This window comes from Pongo abelii, chromosome 3 (genome assembly GCF_028885655.2).
Source record: "Pongo abelii isolate AG06213 chromosome 3, NHGRI_mPonAbe1-v2.0_pri, whole genome shotgun sequence".
NCBI lineage: Eukaryota > Metazoa > Chordata > Mammalia > Primates > Hominidae > Pongo > Pongo abelii.
The window spans coordinates 186,909,362-186,933,844 of record NC_071988.2 but is presented as its reverse complement, the minus strand read 5'-3'; the positions used below and the strand labels follow the sequence as shown (position 1 = coordinate 186,933,844).

Genomic DNA, 24,483 nt, shown 5'->3' with positions numbered 1-24,483 from the left:
AGCTGGGATTACAGGCACCGACACCACGCCCAGCTAATTTTTGTATTTTTAGTAGAGACGGGGTTTCTCCATGTTGGTCAGGCTGGTCTCGAACTCCTGACCTCAGGTGATCCACCAGCCTCGGCCTCCCAAAGTGCTGGGATTACAGGTGTGAGCCACCACGCCCAGCCACAAAGAACTTTTAATACAAAAATAATTAGGCTGGGTGCAGTGGCTCACGCCTGTAATCCCAGCATTTTGGGAGGCCGAGGCTGGTGAATCACTTGAGGTCAGGAGTTCGGGACTAGCCTGGCCAATGTGGTGAACACCTGTCTCTAATAAAAATACAAAAATTAGCTGGACATGGTGGCGGATGCCTGTAATCCCAGCTGCTTGGGAGGCTGAAGCACCAGAATCGCTTGAACCTGGGAGATGGAGGTTGCAGAGAGCTGGAAGCATGCCACTGCGCTCCTGCCTGGGCAACAGAGTGAGACTTTATCTCCAAGAAAAATAATTAAAAGAATACCAACCCATAAAAATTGTTAAGTTTAAAGAACACAGATTTGGCACCCCTCTGGTCTCATTCACCTCCCGGTGAATGAAAGATAGCTGTATGTCAAGGACCTGTTCTGGTAGGTCAACAAGCATATGTGCCACTGGTTATTGTGTTTTGGTAGACTTTGAGAGAATCTTTGCCCTTGCTCTGATCATCTTGAATTATGTAAAAGATCTGCAGTGATAAGGGATGAATCGAGGCTGTTCAGTCTTAAATGCCTCAATTAATAGGAACAAACACTGGAAACAGAGACAGGTATCAGGAACATTTCTACCATGCTATACTCAACGCTGAACATTTCTTATACAAAGTAAGGACAGCCAGACATGCAAATCATTGAGTGTTTTATTGAACAATTAAGAAATGTATAACCATTTCATTACTTTACAATGGTAAAACTCATTTGTAACTTTTTCTGTGAATATGCGAATTTGTACTTGAATTAGTTTAGACTTGTATTGAACGAGATGTATCTTGACTATAAAGTGTTTTCTTTTTTCAGTACAAAATATACAAACAAGTACATGTTTTAAACATAAATATAACTGAGAATAGGTTGTGTTTCTACTCAAATGCACTTGTGGAAAGTACCATTCATCCGCAAAGACACTTTTAATAAGCTTTGAAAGGAAGACAAACTCCACAGTGTTGTCAGATTTTCTATTTAAAATTACATTTATATTAACCCCAACCTTTCATTTTAGCAAAATAAAGGTTAATGGTTTATGGTTTCTTCTACTTTACAATATTTACAAAGTAAAACTTCTACTCCAGATATGAACCTGTGACCCAGCATGGTGGCACATGCCTGTAATCCCAGTATTTTGGGAGGCCAAGGAGGCGGATCACTTGAGCTCACCAGCCTGAGTTTGAGACCAACCTGGGCAACATGGCGATACCCCATCTCTACAAAAAATACACAAATTAGTCAGGTGTGGCCGTGAGTGCCTGTAGTCCCAGGTACTCGGGAGGCTGAAGTGGAAGGATCGCTTGAGCCAGGGAGGTGGAGGTTGAGCATAGATCATGCCTCTGCACTTTAGCCAGGGTGATAGAGCCAGATCTCATCTTAAAAAAAAAAAAAGATATAAACTTGTAAATTTCTTATCTGGAATTAACATAAAGTAAGAAAAATTTTGTGGCACTAAGCTAACGATCCTTCAATAAATACAAATTAAGAACATCTTAGCATCTGGGGAACACCTAGTTATCAATACAATTCAAATTTAGACAGGATAGTTTCTTTTTTGAGTAATCATATCCCTAAATTCCTTCTGATTTTTTATTTCCATGTCTCAGCATCTCAGGATGAACAACACCAAGACAAAGCCTAATAGGATGATGAGCACTCATCTTTTAGATACAGATATCACTCTGAGTGGGACTTCACTGGCATAACTGTATTTTAGATGTCGACTTTAAGTAAGACTTTTTAAGAAATAATCTATACAAAATAATAAAGGACATAACAAAACTTCAAAGGAAATCAAACACTGGGTTCTTATAATTACATGATGAGAAAGGTTAAAAAATGAATGGTTCCAGCCTGAGTTCAAGACCAGCCTGGGAAACAGGGTAAAACCCCATCTCTACAAAAAATACAAAAATTAGCTGGGTGTAGTGGTGCACACCTGTAATCCCAGCCTATAATTGGGAGGTTGAGGCACGAGAATCACTTGAACTCGGGAGGTGGAGGTTGCAGTGAGACAAAAGTGTGCCACTTCACTCTAGCCTAGGCAACAGAGCAAGACTCTGTTTCAAAACAAAAACAAAAACAATGGTTTCATTTGAACATAAAATGAACTACAATTAGGATTTTATGTTTTCTTTCAACTTCAAATGGACATTACTCATTAAATTAAAAAATCATACTTTCATAAACCTTAAAGCTTGTCATAAAATTGGTAGCAATTAATAGCTTTTCTTAGTCTTTCTCTCTATATAATCAATGAACCAATTATTTTCTCCCTATTGTGCAAAGCCAAATGGTCAATGCAATTGATTTCAGGTTGAGCAGTTTTTAGAAAATCACTCAAACACATACAAATTTAATACTTTTGGAGAATTATGGGAATATGAAAGCAACATTTTAAATTCTTGCACTTCTTACCATGAGAGAGTTCTAAGACACTAAAAGGTATTTTTCTTTTTAACCCATAAGAGAATAATAATGTGCAGGAAAAGATGAGATATTTTTGTTATGTAGGCAAACAATTTGGGCTTCAGATTGGAATCCTTTTGAATTTATGTTATTTTCCCTCCAAATAGAAGCCAAGAAGAATAAAATCCTTTGAAGCTAATAAACCATTCCAGGTGCTTTCAAATGATCCTTTTTTTGTGTAGGAACTTCTAGGCAATCACGCTGTTGGCATCATGAAGTTCTTTTGTGTGGCTGGGTGTCTTTCCTTCACTCCTCTTCTTCTTCTGATAGATCCAGTAAAGTTAGCTAGAGAGATCTATATTTGAGAGGCAAGGGAGAAACAAATACATCAAAGAAATACTATCCAGCACACCAATAAACACATGCCTAATTTTTTTTTTTAATAATGAGTTATGGAAGTTTATCAGTGTTTTTCAGTGCTGAAAGCAACTTTATATATTCTTACCTTTCAACAGAAATGCAGCACCTATGTGTCTTTAAAAGGCTGAATTTAAACTTTTATTATATTTACTTTTTGAGACAGAGTCTCACTCTGTTGCCCAGGCCGGAGTGCAGTGGCACCATCTCGGCTCACTGCAACCTCTGCCTCTGAGTTCAAGTGATTCTTATGCCCCAGCCTCCTGAATAGCTGGGATTACAGGTGTGCGCTACTGGTGTCAATGTTTCCTTAGGTAGTTTTTTTGGGCCCCCTCCTGAAGACATGAAGGCTGCTTCTTGCTTCATTTCTGGAAGCTTCCACCTCCTTCACATTTCACTTTCACTTCACATCTCACAGTCATAGTGGGGTGTTAACTATGACTAATTTAGCAATACAAATATAGAGATACCTCTTCTGGAATCATCTCTCTCAACTCAGATTGCCTAAATTTGAACATACAAATGAAATGGAGCCAGGCATGATGGCTCACACCTACTGGGGAGGCTGAGGTGAGAGGAAGGCTTCAGCACAGAAGTTTAAAACCAGCCTGGAAAACATAGCAAGAGCTCATCTCGAAAAAATATATATGTGTGGCTGGGCATGGTGGCTCACGCCTATAATCCTAGCACTTTGGGAAGCCGAGGCAGGTGGATTGCTTAAGCCCAGGAGTTTGAGACCAGCCTGGCCAACATGGTGAAACCCCGTCTCTACCAAAAATACAAAATTTAGCCGGGCATGGTGCTGCATGCCTATATTCCCAGCTACTCAGGAGGCTGAGGCATAAGAATTGCTTGAACCTGGAAGAAAGAGGTTGCAGTGACCCCAGATCATGCCGCTGCACTCCAGCCTGGGCGATAGAGCTGTCTCAAAAAAAAAAAAAAAAAGAAAAAAAAAAAGAAAAGAAAAGAAAAAATATATATGTGTGTGTTTTGTAAAAAATAGATGAAAATGAGATGGATTTTTTTTGCTTATCAAACTTACAATATATACATGTTTGTTGCGCAGGTTGAAGCACAGTGGCACAATCTTGGCTCACCACAACCTTCACTTCCTGGGTTCAAATGATTCTCCTGCCTCAGCCTCCCAAGTAGCTGGGATTACAGGCGTGCGCCATGACACCCGGCTAATGTTTTTGTATTTTTAGTAGAGACAGGGTTTTGCCATGTTGGCCAGGCTAATCTTGAACTCCTGATCTCAAGTGATCCGCCTGCCTCGGCCTCCCAAAGTGCTGAGATTATAGGTGTGAGCCACCACGCCTGGCCAAAAAATTGTTAAATAAATTAAAATGTTATACTGCACAATATTCTTATTTTTTGTTTCCTTTTATTATTTTTTTTTTCGGTGACCAAACAATGAACCTAAGAAAATATTCATTTAATGCAAAGAAAGTAGTAGAAGAGGAAGAGAGGAACAAAAAAAGACATGAGACATATAGAAAAGAAAAAGTAAAATTGCCTAAGTTCAACCATATAAACAATAAAATTAAACGTGAACTTACTAAATAATCTATTCAAAAGGCAGATTGTGTCAGACTGGGTAAAAAAACAAACAAACAAAAAACATGATTAACCATAGGTTCTTTGCAAAGGCATATTTCTGATTCAAAGCCAAAAATAGATTGAAAGTCAAAGAATGGAAGAAGAGATATCATGCAAGCAGCAAGTATAAGAGAGCTGAAGTGAATATACTAATAATGTCATAGTTTTAAAAATTAAGACAAAAATTGTTACTAGAGACAAAGAATGACATTTATAATGCTAAAAGGGTCAATTGAGAAAGATAGAACAATTATGAAGATACATATACTTAGAGCCCTAAAATACACGAAGCAAAATCTGGCAGAATTGAAAGGAGAAATAGATGATTCAACAATGGAATCAAATTAGAAATCAATAACAAAAGAAATTTGAGAAATTCTCAAATATATGGAAATTAACAACATACTCCTAAACAACCAGTAACTCAAAGAAGACTCAGAAGGGAAATAAGAGAGTATTTTGAGATGAATGACAATGAATATTTAGGGAATACAGCTAAAGTAGCACTTGAAGAGAAATTTATACCTATAAACATCTATAGTAAAAGAGAAGAAAGATCCCAATTGAATACTTAACTTTTCACTTAAGACCCTAAACATGGAAGAGCAAACAAAACCTAAATCAGGCAGAAGCAAGGAAATAATAATGATTACAGTAGAAACGAATGAACTGGAGAATGGAAAAACCATAGCAAAAATCAACAAAACCACAGTTGTTTCTTTGGAAATAGCAACAAAATTGATGAACTTTATTTAGACTGACCAAGAATAAAAGAGAAAAGACTCAAACTACTACTCTGAAATGAAAGAGGGAACATCACTACTAACCTTACAGAAACAAAAAATAACTATAAGAAAATAGTATAAACAACTGTGTGCCAACCAATTTGATAAATTAGATAAAATAGACAAATTCCTAGAAAGACACAAATTACCAAAACTGACTCAAAAAGAAATAAAAATCTGAAATGGATCTATAACAAGAAAAAAGATTGAATTAACAATTAAGAAACTTTCCAAAAAGAACCACATTGCTTCACTGGTGAATCCTATAAATCAATTAAAGAATAATTAGTATCACTTTTTCCCAAACTCTTCCAAAATTTAGAAGAGGAGAAAACACTTCCCACGTCATTTTATGGTTACCCTGATACCAAAATCAGAGAAAGACATCATAAGAAAAGTACAGACCAATATCTCTTGTGAATGTAGCTGTAAAAATCCTCAGCAAAATACTAACAATCTAAATTCAGCAACATATGAAGAACATTATGATTTAGTGGGATTTACCTTGGAAATACAAAGTTAATTTAACATCTGAAAATCATTTAATGTGATGCATAATATCAATAGAATAAGAGACAAAACACATAACATATGATAATATATATACATATATATGTGTGTGTGAACATATATTTGGTTTTCTGTATGTTTTTTTTTTTCTTTTTTTTCTTTTGAGACAGGGTCACACTCCATTGCTTAGGCTGGAATGCAGTGGTTTGATCACAGCTCACTCAGCCTCGACTTCCTGGGCCTGGGATCAGGCGATTCTTTCACTTCAGCTTCCTGAGTAGCTGGGACTGTAGGCGCATGCCACCACACCTGCTTGGCTAATTATTTGTATTTTTTGTAGAGACGGGGTTTTGCTATGTTGCCCAGGCTGGCCTCTCCCTGGCTCAAGCAATCTGCCCCCTTCAGCCTCCCAAAGTGCTGGGATTACAGGCGTGAGCCACCACCTGGCCACACATGATAATTTAGATACAGAAAAAGAAGTTGACCAAAACAAACATCCTCCCTTCATAATGACAACATTCAGCAATCTTGCAATAGAAAAAGAACTTTCTCAATCTGATAAAGGTCATCTACAAAGACCCATAGCTAACATAATACTTAATGGATGAAAGACTAAATCTGGGACCAAGAATAAGACAAACATGTTTGCTTGAACTACTTTGGAGGTTCTTGTCAGGGCACTTAGGTAAGAAAAGAGAAACCCAGATTAGAAAGTTAGAAGAAACTGTCTCAATTTGCAGGCGATCTCGTACGTGAGCTTGCACACAGCAAATCCTAAGGAACCTTCTGAAAAACCTATGAGAATGAATCAATAACTTTATTAAGATTTCAGGATATAAGATGAATAAAAAATCAATTGTATGCCTATACATTAGCAATGGACAATTCAAAAATGAAATTAAGAAAATTCCATTTGCAATAGCACCAAAAGAATAAAATACTTAGAAATAAATTTAACAAAGGAAGTACAAAACTTGTACTCTGAACACTACAAAAGCAATTAAAGTAGACCTGAACAAAGAGAAATACATTCCATTTCATGGATTGGAAGACTTAATTTTGTCAAGATGGCTATACTTGTTACATTGATCTATAGATTTAAAACTATCCCTATCCAAATACTAGATGGCTCTTTGCAGAAATCGACGAAGTAGATGTAAATCTTTGTGACCTTCGATTATTTTTTTAAAATACATAATATCTAAAGAACAAGCTACCAAAGAAAACATAGACTAATTTGATGTCAATAAAATTAAAAACTTTTTTGCTCCAAGGACAACACCAAAAAAAGACATCCACAGAATGGAAGAAAATATTTGCACATCATATTTCAGATAAGGGCCTTGTATTCAGAATATATACATATATATATATCTTACAGCTCAACAATATAAAGACAAATAATCCAACTGAAAAATTGGCAAAGGATTTGAATAGCCATTTCTCCAAAGAGACACAAATATCCAATAAGCACGTGAAAAGATGCTCAACATTTTAGTCATTATGGAAATGCAAATCAAAACCACAATAAGTTGTCACTTCACACCTTCTAGGATAGCCATAACAAGTGTTAGCAAGTTATGTGGAGAAATTAAAACCCACATATACTGCTGGTGGGAATGTGAAATGATGCCACCACTGTGAAAAACAGCTTGGCAGTTCCTCAATGAGTTACACATAGAATAACAATATGACCCAACAATTCCTCTCTTTTAATTCCCAGAGAACTGAAAACATATGTTCCAACAAAAATTTATACACTAATGTTCACAGCAGAATGATTCATATTAGCCAAACAGCCGGAATAACCCAAATGTTCATCAATAGGTGACTGGACAAACAAAATGTGATTTTTCCATATCATGGAATTGTATTCAGTCATAAATTGGAGTGGAGTACTGATACATGCTACTACATGGATGGGCCCTGAAAACATTAAGTGAAAAAAGCTAATTACAAAGACCACATATCACAAGAATTCACTTATATGGAATATCTAGAATAGGGAAATCTATAGAGACAGAAAGTAGATTAGTGGTTGTCTAGGACTGAACAGCTGGGGAGTGCCTGCTAATGAGAATGGGGTTTCTTTATGGGATGATGAAAATGTTCTAAAATTGATCATGGTGATGGTTGCACAACTTAGGAATATAGTAAAAGCCATTAAATTGTACACCTTAAATGGGTGAATTGTCTGGTGTATAAACGATATCTGAAAATAATTAAATATGCATATCCTCATAATTCCACTTCCAGGAGTATTTTGTAAGAAAATAAGTGTACATATGTTCAAATACGTATGCATGCCAGTTCACTGCAACATTGTTCAAAATAGCATAAATACTACAAAACATAAATATTGATCAATAAAGTCAAGATAAATAAATTAAGGCTATCCATACAGTGAAATGCAATCATCCCTCAGTATCCCTGGGAACTGGTTCTAGGATTTCCCTTGGATACCAAAATCCGTGGATGCTGAAGTCCCTTATATAAAATGGTGTAGTATTTGCATATAAATTACTCAGCCTTCCGTATACTTTAAATTGTTTGCAGATTACTTATAATACCTAATACAATATAAATGATATGTAAATAGTTGTTATACTGTATTGTTTAGGGAATAAAGACGAGGAAAAAAGTTTGAAATGTTCAGTACAGATACTACCATTCTGTTTTTTTCCCCAAATATTTTCAATCTGCCATTGGCTGATGTAATGAAAAACCCACGGAAATGGAGAGCCGACTGGACTACAGTGTCATTCAAAATGACCTTCTTTTAATACCTAGGTGACGGTTGATAGGTGCAGCAAACCACCATGGCACACGTTTACCTACGTAACAAACCTGTGCGTTCTACACATGTATTCTGAAACTTAAAGTAAAATAAAAATAAAAATAACTTATTGTTTTCATATGTACAAATAAATACATCTAAGTAAAAGACAAACGCAGTAAATAGATTTCATATGTGTTTAAATAATGTGTATATATGTCATATTTATACACATATTAAAGTAGATTAAATGTCACTTAGATGCTAAGTAAAAGACAAAGCAGTAAATGGATTTCATGTTTAAATAATGTGTATATATGTCATATTTATACACACATAATTTTTGTATATATAAAAATGTTGCTATTAGAAAAAAATGTGAAGACTAAGTATAAAATTGAACTAAACTGCAGCACAATTTTGACATAAACGAAATGTGATACCTAAAGAACTCCAAGCCCTCACATACTCCCCACCCTCACCCCCACTCCCACCCCACCCTCACCAAGGTTACTTTGGCCAGTGTAATAAAAGAAGTTTTTGGGGGGCTGAAGCAGGAGAATCGCTTGAACCCGGGAGGCAGAGGTTGCAGTGAGGCCAGATCATGCCATTGCACTCCAGCCTGGGCAACAAGAGCAAAACTCTGTCTCAAAAAGAAGAAGTTATATATGGTACACACACACACACACACACACACACACACACACACACACACACACACACACACACACACACACACACACACACACACACACACACACACACACACACACACACACACACACACACACACACTCTCAAGTGAAGTGACATTTAATCAAAATTTTCACTGAGTAGGAAAAAGGTGAAGAGTAGGAAAAAAGCATGTCTAGGCGGAGGAAATAATGTGTAAAAGCCCTGAAGTGGTAAGGAACATGACATATTTGACAAATTCACAGAGAAGCGCTTTTGTGGTTTACATTCAGAATTTTATTTCAATTGTAAGGGTAATGAGAAATCACTAAAGGACCTTAAGCAGTATAGAAGCCATAATATGGAGAATGGATAAAAGAGAAGCAAAAGTGGAGGTGTGAAGGTTGCTGCAAGGTAAACAGTAGTTGAGCTTGTGTGATGTGAACTGGTGACAAATTGAGAACTGGGAGACTCAATATGTACAAGTGTACAATGGCCAGATCCTATATTAATGCTTTGACCCACAAACTGCAGCAACCAGCCCAGGAAGCCGAATCACAACCTCTGCAGCAGCTGGTCCCAGATGGTCAAGAACTACCAGTTTCCTTTTTATCCCTCGTCCCCTGATTCTAACTTAGGACTAACTGAAGAAAACCACATATACTCCCCAAATCAAATAGGATATCCTGCTTCTAGATAGCCTGCCTTCAGCTTTCCCATGCCAACAATCTCCAGTCACATCATACCTAAAGCCTTCTCTGTTTCTCACAATGAAGCTTTCCTGATTCTCTGCCTGTCTTGGTCCTCTGCCACACTCAAGAGATGCTGGCTGACTCCCTTGCTATGTAAACTCTGAATAAAATAGCCCTGGCTTGATTCATTTGAGTGGTTATCTTCTTTTTTTCTTTTTTTCCTCAGGAGTATGATGATTAAGTGTAAAGAGGTAATTGAGGCTAAAGGAATGGATAAAACAGAGCAGGAGAGAGTAGAGATACATTTTATTATACCTTGCAGGGTACAACAGCCTGTTTAGGAGGCAGAGGGTTGGCTGAGAACTTAGTGGAAATAAGTATGGTGCCCTGGAATTGAAGGGAAGGGACTTTTGCAGGCTAAGTAGCCAGCTGCTAAATTCTGCTGTGAAATCAGGAAAAAGACTAAAATTTGTCAATTAATTTAGAAAGATCAGACCGGGCATGGTGCCTCAAGCCTGTAATCCCAGTACTTTGGGAGGCTGAGGCAGATGGATCACCTGAGGTCAGGAGTTCGAGACCAGCCTGGCCAACGTGGTGAAACCCTGTCTCTACTAAAAATACAAAAATTAGCTGGGCGTGGTGGTGCATGCCTGTAATCCCAGCTACTCAGGAGGCTGAGGCAGGAGAATCGCTTGAACCCAGGAGGCAGAGGTTGCAGTGAGCTGAGATGGAACCATTGCAATCCAGCCTGGGTGACAAGAGAGAAACTCCATCTCAAAAAAAAAAAAAATTTAGTAAGATAAGGATAATTCTAATGCAGATGTAAGACAGATTAAAGTGGATTTAGATGTGAATACAAAATAATGAATCAGGGACAATGAGTACAGAAAAATCATGAGAGCATTGACTGAGGGGTATGTGGATGTTATATGTGTGTTTTGTTTGTTTTAGGATATAGGCTTATCACCATTTAAACTTTCAAGTTGACACGATGATCCAGAGAGGTAAAGGTATAAGTGACAGCTTGAAATTCCTAAGAAATCTTAGGGAGAGAAGGGGACCCACAGCACATAAGAAGGATTGGCCATGCCTTCCGTAATACCAAGAAGGAAGAGGAAGATGGGGGTGGGTAAGGGGGGGAATGGATTAGATGGGATTTATGCTAAAAAGAAATTTTAGATTCCTGAACAACACGGTAGAGAGCAGCTAGTTTAGCTATCTATGGAAAGAATTGTTACGCATTTTGTAAGGAGAAATCAGTTTTTAAAATGAAGAAAACTGGCCGGGCACAGTGGCTCACGCCTGTAATCCCAGCACTTTATGAGGCTGAGCTGGGAAGATCACCTGAGGTCGAGAGTTTGAGACCCACCTGGCCAACATGGTGAAACCCCGTCTCTACTAAAAATACAAAAAAATTAGCCAGGCATGGTGGCAGTTGCCTGTAATCCCAGCTACTTGGGAGGTTGAGCCAGGAGAATTGCTTGAACCTGGGAGGTGGAGGGTGCAGTGAGCCGAGATTGTGCCACTGCACTACACTCCAGCCTAGGCAACAAGAGTGAAACTCAGTCTCAAAAAAAAAAAGAAAACTTTGAGACTCTAGAACATTGTATACATACTTTGTTCAGAGGAATATACAATTATAGTAATAAATGTTTGTAATATAAACATCACTATATTTATGTATTTGATATATAAGTGTATAAGTAAATATATTTATCATTAAGGCATCATCATCTTTTTTTTTTTTTAGACGGAGTCTCACTCTGTCTCTCAGGCTGGAGTGCAGTGGTATGATCACAGCTCACTGCAGCCTCAACCCCCTTGGCTCAAGCAATCCTCCCACCTCAGCCTCCTGAGTAGCTAGAACTACAGGTATGCACCATCATGCTAGCTAATGTATTTTTTGTAGAGACAGTGTCTTGCTGTGTTGCCCAGGCTGATCTCAAACTCCTGGTCTTAAAAGATCCTCCCACCTCAGGCTCCCAAAGTGCTGGGTTTTTAAGTGTGAGCCACTGTGGCCGGATGGCATCATAATCTTTACAGAAAAGTTTTATCTCATCAGTAAATTAGGGACATTAGGGATTTCCTCCAAGCATGACCTTTGGACACTGGGCTGTGATTAATTTAGAAAAGAGTAATTTTCTATATTTCATTTAGCTTTATGCAATATGTCCTGCAGATATTTCAGCCCACACAGGAATGCCCCATATTTAAGGCAGTTCTTGGGCCATTCACATTAAGCAAAGGTTTGTTGTACCTTAAGCTTTAGGGGCTAAATCTTGTCTTCAAGGAGCTCATATTTCAATACTGATAAAAATCTAAAGAAACAAAGTCGAATGTGATAGATGGCTTTAAAAGCCTACTACTGAAAGTGCTGTGATGTTAGGAGGATGATGATTATTTTAAACTAACTGAATTAGGGTGGCCCTCATGAGGAAAATGGGATTTATGAGAACTCTCAAGGAGGGAGAGAGTTTGGACTTGATGAGAGAAATTCCTAGAAAAGGAAATATCTCCACCACAGAGATAGAAAATCACAGTTCCATCCTAGAAATATTAGAAAATAAATCTGAAAATGTGTGTATCTAGTGAGAACAAGTCTTAAATTTATTATCTTAAATTAAAAGATAATAAATAAAAGCTTCATTTCGTTTCATCTTTTTTTTTTTTTGAGACACGGTCTCGCTCTGTCACCCAGGCTGGAGTGCAATGGCGTGATCTCGGCTCTCTGCAACCTCCACATCCTGGGTTCAAGTGATTCGCCTGCCTCAGCTTCCTGAGCAGCTGGGATTACAGGTGCCTGCCACGAGACCTGGCTAATTTTTGTATTTTCAGTAGAGATGGCATTTCACCATGTTGGTCAGGCTGGTCTCAAGCTCCTGACCTCAAGCGATCTGCCCGCCTTGACCTCCCAAAGTGCTGGGATGATAGGTGTGAGCCACCACGCCCAGCCTATTTTACCTCTTTTAGCAATATTATGAGGCTGGGCAAGATGGATCACACCTGTAACCCTAGCACTTTGGGAGGCCGAGGCAGGCAGATCACTTGAAGTCAGGAGTTCGAGACCAGCCTGGCCAACATGGTGAAACCCCGTTTCTACTAAAAATAAACAAATTAGCTGGGTGTGGTGGCGCAAACCTGTAATGCCAGCTACTTGGAAGGCTGAGGCAGGAGAATTGCTTGAGCTGAGATCGCACCACTGCACTCCAGCCTGGGCGACAGAGCAAGACTCCGTCTCAAAAACAAAACAAAACAAAACGAAACAAACAAAAACAAACAAAAACAACTTATGAAGTGCCTGCTATATTGCAGGCACTTTTTTTGGGCTGAAGATACAAAGATAAATAAAACCTATCCTCGGCCTTCAGGGAATTTACAGCATGCAGAGGAAGAGAGGAGGACTATAGTCAGTTAACACTTTCTAATGCCAGGCGTTAAGGACTTTAACAGAAGTATGTAACTAGTGCTCTGAGAGCAAAAGTGGGCATATCTATTGTAACTAGTAGGGGTATTAAAATCAGAGAAGGTTTCCTAAAGGATGAATGATACTGAGAAAAAAAGTGAAAAAATATACATTTGAGGTAAAAGCATAGCTTGAAGAACAGTTAAGAGATGAAGAATGGACTGATTTTAAAGTAATAATAAGTCTAACTACTATTTATTTAGCACTTACTGTGTGCCAAGTATTGTTATGATAGGGTAAGGGCCATAACAAGTTCCATCTTATAGATCTGGAAGTGGAGGGAAGCTCAGAGAGAATAAATGACTTACCAAAAATGATCACCAGAGAGTGAGCTGTGTGGCCAGGGCTTGAATCCAGTAGGTCCAAACAGTCTTAACTCTTATCCCCTCTGGGACAGGCAAGGGGGAAAGAATAAGGTAACAGATGAAATTGGAAAGGTATATGTTGTAAGGTGTTGTTTGTCAAATTATTGTTATTATTTTGTTTTCCATTTGACCTACAGCGGGATAACTGAGATCAGGACTGAAACACATTCACTGGATTCAGAAGAAGGAAGTCATAATGGACCTTCCCCAGAAGGAAAAGGGGAACAATGTGTTGAAAATAGTTGGGAGGAAAGAAAACAGCTGCCTTTTCAAAAAGGGTGGCTTTGAAGAGATGAAGAGAACATGTGCTGGTCACTAGAGAGCACTATGGAGTCAATGGTGGAACTCTTCTTTCTTTCCTTCTTTCCGTCCTCTTTTTCTTTCTTCTCTCCCTCTCTCTTTGTTTCTTTCCTCTCTCCTTTCTTTCTCTCCTTCCTTCCTTCCTTTCTTTCTCTCCTTCTTTCCCTGTTTCTCTCTCTTTCCTTTTTTCTTCCCTTCTCTTTCTTCTCTTCCTCTCTTTCTGTCTTCTTTCTTTCTTCTTTTTATTTCTTCTCTTCCTCTTTCTGTCTTTGTCTCTTTCATCTTTCTGTCTTTTTTTTTTTTTTAAGACAAAATAGATCAGTGTTGACATATTGAACATTCTGGGGGAGCAAGAGAGTATAATTGCTAGATCAAGGTCCTTGAGGTGTAGGAAGATTACCCATACCCGAGAGTTATTTTTTATTGAAAGACTAGGGGCCACACACAGTGGCTCATGCCTGTAATCCCAGCACTTTTGGAGGCCAAGGTAAGAGGATGGCTTGAGCCCAGAAGGTCAAGACTAGCCTGGAAACAAAGTTAGACCCTGTCTCTACAAAAAAATCTTAAAATTAGCCAAGCATGGTGGCACACACCGGTACTGTCAGATACTTGGAAAGCTGAGGCAGGAGGATAACTTGAGCTCAAGACTTTAAGGCTACAGTGAACTATGATCACGCCATGGCACCCAGCCTGGGTGACAGAATAAGATCCTGTCTCAAAAAAAAAAAAAAAAAAAAAAGAAAGACTAGTAAGGGAACATAAAAGAAGCATTGTAGATGTAGATGTCTGTAGTTTGAGGGTGAGGTTGGATTTTGAGGCTTAATGACCTCCTATTTCACCATGAAGTAAGAGGAGTTATCTTTTGCTGTAAGTTGGAAGAGGAGATTAAGAAGTGTAAAGAAACTAGAGGTTATTACTTTGAAATAATAGTTGAATAGGAATATGAAATGCAGAAGAGTTCTTCCCAGAGAGCCCCGCTAAAGTTGGAGATGAAGTGCTCCACGAAAGTAGAGATTCTATGCTGAAAGCAGAGTTGGGTTTCACTTAAACCCAAGAGGTGGAGAGAATGGAGTGAGAAGGATGAAGATGCTAGGACAATTGCAGGAAGAGTTGGGAAGCAGGGCAGGTTTGGTTAAGGGGGTCAGATGCTCATGACTGCAAGGGGGTAAGAATAAGACAGAAAATAGGAAACTAGAAGCAAAGCTTGAATACCAAGTGAGGGTGACAAGAGAGTATCAGCTGGACTCAATTAAAAATAATGTATTAACACCATGGAATACTATGCAGCCACAAAAATTGATGAGTTCATGTCCTTTGTAGGGACATGGATGAAAGTGGAAACCATCATTCTCAGCAAACTATCACAAGGACAAAAAACCAAACACTGCATGTTCTCACTCATAGGTGGGAATTGAACAATGAGAACACATGGACACAGGAAGGGGAACATCACACACCAGGGACTGTTGTGGGGTTGGGGGAGGGGGGAGGGATAGCATTAGGAGATATACCTAATGCTAAATGACGAGTTAATGGGTGCAGCACACCAACATGGCACATGTATACATATGTAACAAACCTGCACGTTGTGCACATGTACCCTAAAACTTAAAGTATAATAATAATAAAATTAAAAATAATAATAATAATAATGTATTAAAAGACACTTTTTCCAAAAGTATTTTCATAGTCATTACCTCTGGAACATGAATATGGGCAATAGGGTAGGATGGGGAACTTGTACTTTTGACTTTACATTCTTCCACTGTTAGAAATATATTCTACACCATGAAGATGTATTACAATTGTTATTAAAAAGCTGGCTAGACCAGGCACAGTGGCTCATGCCTGTAATCCCAGCACTTTGGGAGGCCGAGGGGGGCGGATCACCTGAGGTCGGGAGTTCGAGACCAACCTGACCAACATGGAGAAACCCTGTCTCTACTAAAAATACAAAATTAGCTGGGTGTGGTGGTGCATGCCTGTAATCCCAGCTACTCGGGATGCTGAGGCAGGAGAATCGCTAGAACCTGGAAGGTGGAGGCTGTGGTGAGCCGAGATGGCACCATTGCACTCCAGCCTGGGCAACAAGAGTGAAAACTCCATCTCAAAAAATAAAAATAAATTAAAAAAAAAAAAAACCTAGTAGAGTATGTATTGACACAGTATGTAGTTATCTAGAGTACATATTAAGTAAGTAATGTTTTAGAGACAGAGTCTAGGCTGGAGTGCACAATCATAGCTCACTGCAGCCTCAAACTCCTGGGCTCAAATGATCCTCCCTGGAGGCCTCAGCCCCCCAAATAGCTAGGACTAGAGGCACACGCCACCATGCCTGGCTAACTTTTTTTTTTGGTAGAGACAAGTTTTAATCATGTTGTCCAGGCTGGTCTTGAACTCCTGCACTCAAGCAATCCACCTACCTCTGCCTCCTGAAGTACTGGGATTATAGGCATGAGCCACTGGACCTGGCCTTAGAGTACATACTTATAAATAAAAGCATTGATGTAGTGAGATTTTACTGTTAGAAGGGAGAAGTCATTCCAGTCTTAAGTCGAGACCTCATTTTCCACTCTAGGGCCCTCACATTAACCTGTAGACTTGCATTTCCTGACACCCCTTCTCTTGCTCTCCTTCACTCTAAATCACTTAGGACTGAAGGTGATGCCAAAATATTTCTGAGAAAAAAAATCAAGGAAATGAACTGCATACAGCATAGATTTTTCTGTGTAATTAATTCAGTTGCATAGGCTGGGATCGTTGAGGATGACCCCAGGAGCTGGAAAAATTGACAGTAAAGATAATATGACATTCCTATTAAAAGAGCTAAAGGTCTGAACACTCTAATAAAGGGTTAATCTGGAAAACTTTCAAAGTCAATTGTTTACCTTACCTATCCTTTTACAAAGTCTTACTTGATCCTAACTGATCAAATAACCACATGTGATTTTATCTAAAGCATCCAAAAAATTAGAGGGGAAGAAGTGAAAGGGGTGTTTTGCCTTAGAGCCCACTACCTAGGTTTACAGTACATTTACCAAGTTATCAAAGTGCCTTTGTTGCAAAACATAGAAAAAATGGGAAAGTATTTACGACAGTGAGAATTATGTTATCAGATCTGAAGGTAGCACTTGTTATTATAGTGCTGGTTGAGCAAGGTCTTGAAAAATTATCTAATGTTTATCTTACATTAACTCTTACAGTAGATTCCAACAGGTGACTTTTAAACATTCTTCAAAGAACTGTAGCTGAAATGTAGAACTAGTCTAAAACTGAGAAAATGGATGCTGTCACCCAAGCAGTTTTATAAGCTCTCAGCCAACTTTTTTAAAGGGTTGCTATTTTTAAGTAGTTTGCATAGCTTTAATTAAATTTCCCTTCAGTTTACAAACTTGATTTGTAAGTCAAAATTTCCCTCAACTTTAAAAATTAAAATTTCACTACTCATGCTTACTTGTAACACTGGTTTTTATGGTATGTGATTTGAGGATAATCTGTGGCTATCTAAAGACTTGTGTTTATATTTTGCAAGGTATCTTTCTTTGTATATGCAGGAATTCTCTTGCTATTGTGAAATGTGTCCTCTCCTCTTTGTTATTTATGAAGGAGTGCTGGAAAAATCTGAGGTGTCTCTATTCCTCTTAAGCACAGATTTTTACCATTATTTTATACATGACACTGAAATGCTCTGCTGGAAGCATTATCAACACACACCAAAGGATATTTTAACACAGAAAATCTTTTTAAAGCATGTTTCAATCACCATTAATTGGCTTCTCAGAAACCTCCTACTGTATATTTCTGGATTCCTCCACCAAAGCTATTTTTCGTATTTTGATAACAAAGATTAATTTGTTACAGATATAGACATAGAGAACTTGACATTTTTGTCTCAATCCTTTTGATAAATGTTTATTATGAAATTGCTCCTCCTTCATTTAATTTTCTGCTACAGGGCTTTCCCCAGGTTTGGAAAGCATTAAACAATAGATACAGCAACTGTTCTTTCCACTGAATGAATGGAACCGTAAAAGCTACTCTACAGGCCAACTGAATAAGCTAATTTAGCTATTGCCTGTGTATGTTAACCAGATGAGGGCTATTTCTATGGCATTTTTTAAGGAAGCTATATCTTAAATGAATTAATGAGCTTGAAATACTTACAATGGAATGCCAAACTGTGTATTTTTTAGTATGAAGTGACTTAAACTTGGACAGCGTTTGAAGTTAACTGATTCAAGCAGTATTACCGGTAATTGTGGTGGTGTAACATTATTTAACAAGTGTAAAAAACAAGAAAAGGGAGGAGCAAAACTCTACCAGAATTTATCCTTAAGATGTGACTATCAAGATCACTACTATTGGTGAGGCTGGAAAGCTGCCATTTCATTAGTGTTAAGTTTACTTTATCTATTAAAAGAAATATTTTCAGAAAAAAATAAATAAACCCTGAGGGCAAATAATAGTTGAATAGGAATATGAAGTGTGGTGGCTTACATCTGAAATTCTAGCACTTTGGAAGGCCAAGGCGGGTGCATCACTTGGGGCTAGGAGTTCAAGACCAGCCTGAGCAACATGGGAAACCCTCATCTCTATAAAAAATACAAAAATTACCCAAGAGTGGTGGCGCATGCCTGTAGTCCCAGCTACTTGGGGGGCTGAGGTGGGAGGATCACTTGAGCCTGGGAGGTTGAGGCTGCAACGAGCTGAGATCACATCATTGCACTGCAGCCTGGGTGACAGAGCAAGACCCTGGGGGAGAGAGGAGAGGGGAGAGGAGAAGGAGGAGAGAAAGAGAGGAAAAGAAACCCCGAAGTATTGATGGTAGTTCGTCGCTGGTATGGTGCTGGTGCTGTTGGGTGAATACATCCAAATGCTTTCACACACTGGTCTTAATAGGGGAATCGGCTTGTTCTGCATAACATCCGCAATAATATTAGCCCCCATGTAGCCGTTACTCAGATTCAACAGTTATCAAGATTTTCCTACATTGTCCTCATCTGTCTAATTTTGTTCCTTAACTATTAAAGCAATTCTCAAAAGTCATGTCATTCATTTAACTCTTTCATTTATTGGTATGCATCTCTTAAGTCTTGACATCACCATAAGCCATTATCACATATTACAAACTGTGAAGAAACATTCTCTGGTATATCTAATTTGGAACACTGCCTAAATGTAGCAAAACTATTTTCTGTCAGAAATACCTCAGGGGAAGGGTACTCGTGAATGGAGAGGCATACATCTCCTCTGAAGGCAATTGTGTTTGCGCAGTTTTCTTCTCATGGTCAAATTAACTGAAGGAAAAAGAGAAGTATTAGGAGCATTTTTCAGAGGCTTAATTGTTGTTTAATCTAGACAATGCAAACATATTTTGGAGCCAAACTAGACTGTGGTTATTTGCTATTTGTTCAAATGTGATTATAAAATTAAAAACCAATGTGATGCACATACACAAGGGGTGTTCCTAACAGTTAATGTTAATAGCAAGATCTTCTTTTACTCTTATTTTTTCATCCCCATCGTTAAGCAATATAGCCACATCTTAATAGTAATATCCTCCTCCTTTTACATGCTTTTTTCCTAAATGCTCCTAGACCTTTTATTTTATGTAGTAAATTAATCACAAATATTTTGTAAGAACATTGTCCAAGCTACTCTGTATTTCCGAAAAGCATAAATGGTTTGAATAGTGACTGCTGTAAACAATGAGAAGGGATCAAGCTGCTTTCTCAGAGTTGCTGAATTGGAACTTTTTTCTTATTTATGTAAAAGCACAGACCAGGGGACATCATTTGAAATAAACTCACAGTGATCAAACTTCTAATTCACTAAAAAGCAAAGTCTGAATTTTTAACAAGTGATGCATCATTTTCTGTTCTAACTGAAGAAGTATATTATCAAGTGAATAATCTAACATATTGGATGTAAATATTACCAACTTTTTATTTAAAGTTGGGTTTGTGGTTCAGAAAACTTTAACTTTCTAATTTTTCTTTCTTTCTTTCTTTCTCTCTCTTCCTTTCTCTCTTTTCTTTTCTTTCTTTTTTTTTTTCAAACTTACTGGTTCTTTGAAATCTTAGCTGTTTGGTTTTGAAGTAAAAGTACATTAGAATACTTTTGTGTACTAAATTTCTGTTGGTTAAGTACAATATACTTGATATCATCTTTGAAAACGTGTCAAGTAAATTAATATTATGTATCTTTACCATACATATTTTTGATGCTTTTTAGCTCTATAAGCATAATAATAATAAAAACTGCACTTACTTGTTTTAAGTGACATGCCTAGTTACATAATTAGAAATAACAGCTATTGACCTGTTTTAAGATTTAATCTGCATTTTGTTGCATTATGCTTTTTGTATGTTAATTCAGTCCCTACTCCAGGCAGCAACATACTTTTTAAATAAACTGCTTTGGAGTTTGCATTTTACCTAAAAATCTATACATTTATTTACCTTTATAATGAATAGACGAACATTTCTGTTTCATTTTACTCGTAAAGACAACATAATCTGCAATAGCTTAGAGATCTATTTTCTTTGCATTTAGGAAAAATAGTGGTAAAATACTTATTATTTCGAAGCCCAGCTGTTTTTAAAATATTGAAATAATAGACCCAACAAGATAGATAGCATACTTTCAAAATCCTACACATTTATCCCCAGTACTACTAACTGAAAGCACACCTAAGTGGTTTTCAGATAAACACAATCATGCTCAGAGACCCAGGGATGCAAACAGGCAAAACAAGTTACTTGTACAAATGTATCAAAGGCCTACCTGGTCTCTGTCCGCTGATGAGGAGAAGACTCATAATAAAAATAAAAAATGCAAAAAGGAATTGCTGAAATCTCATTTTCCTACCGCACAAAAGTGGAGCAATGACTCTCAATGTAAACCAAATGATCCGTAAATAGTCTGTGCAATATCTGTGTGGCTGTCTTCACATTCTAATGACAAACCTCAGAGAACTGCCAGCTGTGTTTTGCAGGAAGGTTAATGATCACATTAGACAAAGTTGCCGGTGCTGTGTGCTGTGGTCAGAGCCTCCCTCAGCCTCAAACCCCTCCTCCACTCCTCTTCCTCTTTCTCCTCAGCCACTCCCCTTTATTTCCATAAGCAAATATTGGTGAAATAAACCATTCAAGCATGCTATAACTTTAGTGGAGGTGTACTCCGAAAGCTCCAAGAAGAGAAGGACTTAAATTCAATCTGGATATGAAGAAATACGTAAAACAAGACATGACACTCCCTCCTCCCCTTACCATTTGCATCTGTTTAAACTTTGCCCATATTGGTCCCACATGCAGAAACCAGTGGAAATGACAGGAAGTCTCTCTTTTGTCTTTTTCAGAAGGAATTCTGAAGCTCTAACATAAGAGTCCCAAATGCTTTGTGGCAGAACATGTGCTGAAATGCTTTATCTTTACCAAACTTACCACAAAGTAGTGCCTGTTTACACTAACTCTCCAAATTGCCTAATTCATTGGGTTTGTATCAGTAAAGATTTTTGGAATTTAGAATGTTTTGAAATAAATCTGCAAAACATATACATTTATATTAATATTTTGTAAAGTGCAATTTTTAAAGTAATGGAGATTATTTTCATCTGCAAATGTCCAGGATTTTAAAAAAGGCAGTTCAGGCAAGCCACAAACTCATGAAATCTGTGTTCAGTTAAAAATTTATATGTGGTGGAATACCAGGCTAACATACCACAGTCACAGAAATTGGAGATGGAGAAAAAAAGTCTTAGTTCATCTCCCAGTGAATTCAGAAAACACAAAAACAGTCTAGCCTTGTCTTTTACACACATGCACCAAGATCTCTTTTTGTTTCAAGTGCTCCCTTATATGTCAGATATAGCTGTTATAAATGGAAATGACTATACTTATTATGTAAGTATAATAAATTCCATTTATAACAGCTATATCGATCATATTTTAGGTAAAATGCAAAATGCCAAAAAAATAGTGTAGATATGCCCTGAAACACAAGTACAGCCAAAGTACTAGCTCTAAAGCATGTGTAATTTGTTTTGAACTGTTAGGAATTTTGTTGTATTTGGCTTCTTTAGACTCAGGGAGGTGGTACATAACCTTGGGGTTTCCTGAGGTTTGAATTTAATGCACAATTTGTCTTGATTTTATAAGTCAATCTGTAAATTTCCCTGCCTGTCTAGTTAGGCATGGGGTTTATAATAGGCAATGGCATACAAAAATTCTTAAATTCACTTTATTGAAGTCTTGAGAATATATTGACATGTTTGGGGACTACAAGCATAGTGTTAAAGGGTCCTACTTTACCATGCTGTACATCACCTCATAAAATCAATGGAATACAATAGAGTTTGAACTCATGATATACAAGTGACTTAAGAATGGCAAAGAATTTACTCAGATTTTTAAATCCCTCCCCATTTCCCGCCCCAGTCTTCTTAGTACATCACTCAGGAAAACAGCATGCTAACAAAGTTGAATGTTAAATCAATAAGAGATCAATACAGATTTTGGCACTATATTTTCAGGCCAAGTTTTAAGTCTGTTCAAAGGTTGAGTAGTGAGTCTTTATAGATAAGATAGAGACCTACCACACACAGCAAATATTGACTAAAATTTTTATATTTCATTACCAGGTGATCAACAATGAATTCCTAGAATATCGCTAATATGCACCAGTGCTGTGGAAGATACATATCTCCACTGATCAGGACAGAGAAAACTGTTATATAAGTCATCTAACCACATAGAACATCATTTTTCTCATTAAAAGAAAAAAGATGTGATAAAATACCTGGTTTTCTACCTGAAAGAGTGATTATGTATTAAACTCATGAAAATTTACACGATTTATTTACATGTTTTAAAATTATTCTTTCAAAAAAACAAACAAAAAAGATGTTGTTTAAATAGATGACTTTCGGAGTATAGTAATAAAGTGATTATACAGTCAATGAGCAACTGAAATGTTAGACATGGAGGTACAATGAAAAGTGATCCAGCATTTCTGTGGAATGTGAGTCAACAATAGCAATAAATCATTCGTCTCAGTACTGAATAACTAGGTGTGGAGAAATATGGGTAGGAAAATGTCAGAACAATGCAACTGGCTCTGCAAATAGCACTTTTAGCCTGCAAGCATAAGAGAACAAGGAATCTTCTTGTTTACATGAACACAAACCAAGACTTCCACCCTACAGACAGCCTTTGTGAGGGAGGCAAGTGCTGTGCCCCGGGCTAAATCCTATGTTAAGTGTGTTGCATAAGTTACTTCGCATAATTCTCCCCAAAACACTCTGAAGTATCATGCCCCCCTGTTTACCAGATGAGAAAACTGACAGCTAAAGAGGTGTAGCCTCCAAGGGCTAGATGACTGGAAGAGGAATAGATGGGATCCAAATTCCATAATCTCAGCCCTGAAACATTTTGCTATCCTCCCTTTTAAGGCCCAAATTCTAGTTCTTATTAAAAAAAAAAAGCCTATTGAAGTTATTATAAAACAAAAGATAAGTTAGCAATATATTTCTTGTACGAGGTTGAATATTGTGCCTTGTAAAATTTATGTCCTTCTGGAACCCAAAATGTGGCCTTATTTTTGTCAGGCCTCTGAGCCCAAGCCAAGCCATCACATCCCCTGTGACTTGCACGTATACATCCAGATGGCCTGAAGTAACTGAAGATCCACAAAAAAAGTAAAAATAACCTTAACTGATGACATTCCACCATTGTGATTTGTTTCTGCCCCACCCTCACTGATCAATGTACTTTGTAATCTCTGCCACCCTTAAGAAGGTTCTTTATAATTTCCCCCACCCTTAAGAAGGTTCTTTGTAATTCTCCCCACCCTTGAGAATGTACTTTGTGAGATCCACCCCTGCCCGCAAAACGTTGCTCTTAACTTCACCGCCTATCCCAAAACCTATAAGAACTAACGATAATCCACCACCCTTTACTGACTCTTTTCCGACTCAGCCCACCTGCACCCAGGTGAAATAAACAGCCATGTTGCTCACACAAAGCCTGTTTGGTGGTCTCTTCACATGGACACGCATGAAAATTTTGAAATAGAGTCATTGCAAATGTAATCAGTTAAGATTGAGGTCATACTGGAGTAGGGTGGGTCCTAAATCCAATATGGCGGCTGTCCTTATAGCAAAAAGAAGAGACAGAGACACACAGGGACGGGTGGGGAGGAGCTCTGTGATGATAGAGGCAAAGATGAGAGTTATGCTATCGTGAGCCAAGGAACCAATGTCAAGGATAGCC

At 37.8% G+C, this 24,483-nt stretch overlaps 2 protein-coding genes across 2 annotated transcripts in view; one reads left to right on the top strand and one right to left on the bottom strand.

Moving 5' to 3' along the window:
* Positions 1 to 4,403, top strand: part of TRIM61 (tripartite motif containing 61) — a 77,954-nt gene extending 73,551 nt beyond the window's left edge. The window contains exons 7-8 of the transcript XR_008524851.2: positions 1,832 to 1,954; positions 4,117 to 4,403. The gene's annotated coding sequence lies outside the window, so the exon portion shown is untranslated. The remainder of the gene's footprint in view (positions 1 to 1,831; positions 1,955 to 4,116) is intronic.
* On the bottom strand, positions 554 to 21,422 carry APELA (apelin receptor early endogenous ligand). The gene is made up of 3 exons (XM_009240422.4): positions 20,999 to 21,422; positions 19,420 to 19,509; positions 554 to 2,988 (listed from the first exon to the last, which is right to left on the bottom strand). The coding sequence occupies exons 1-2, from the start codon at positions 21,072 to 21,074 to the stop codon at positions 19,421 to 19,423; spliced, it is 165 nt and encodes a 54-aa protein (XP_009238697.1). The 5' UTR covers positions 21,075 to 21,422; the 3' UTR covers positions 554 to 2,988; position 19,420.
* Between the last annotated feature and the right edge of the window lie 3,061 nt (positions 21,423 to 24,483).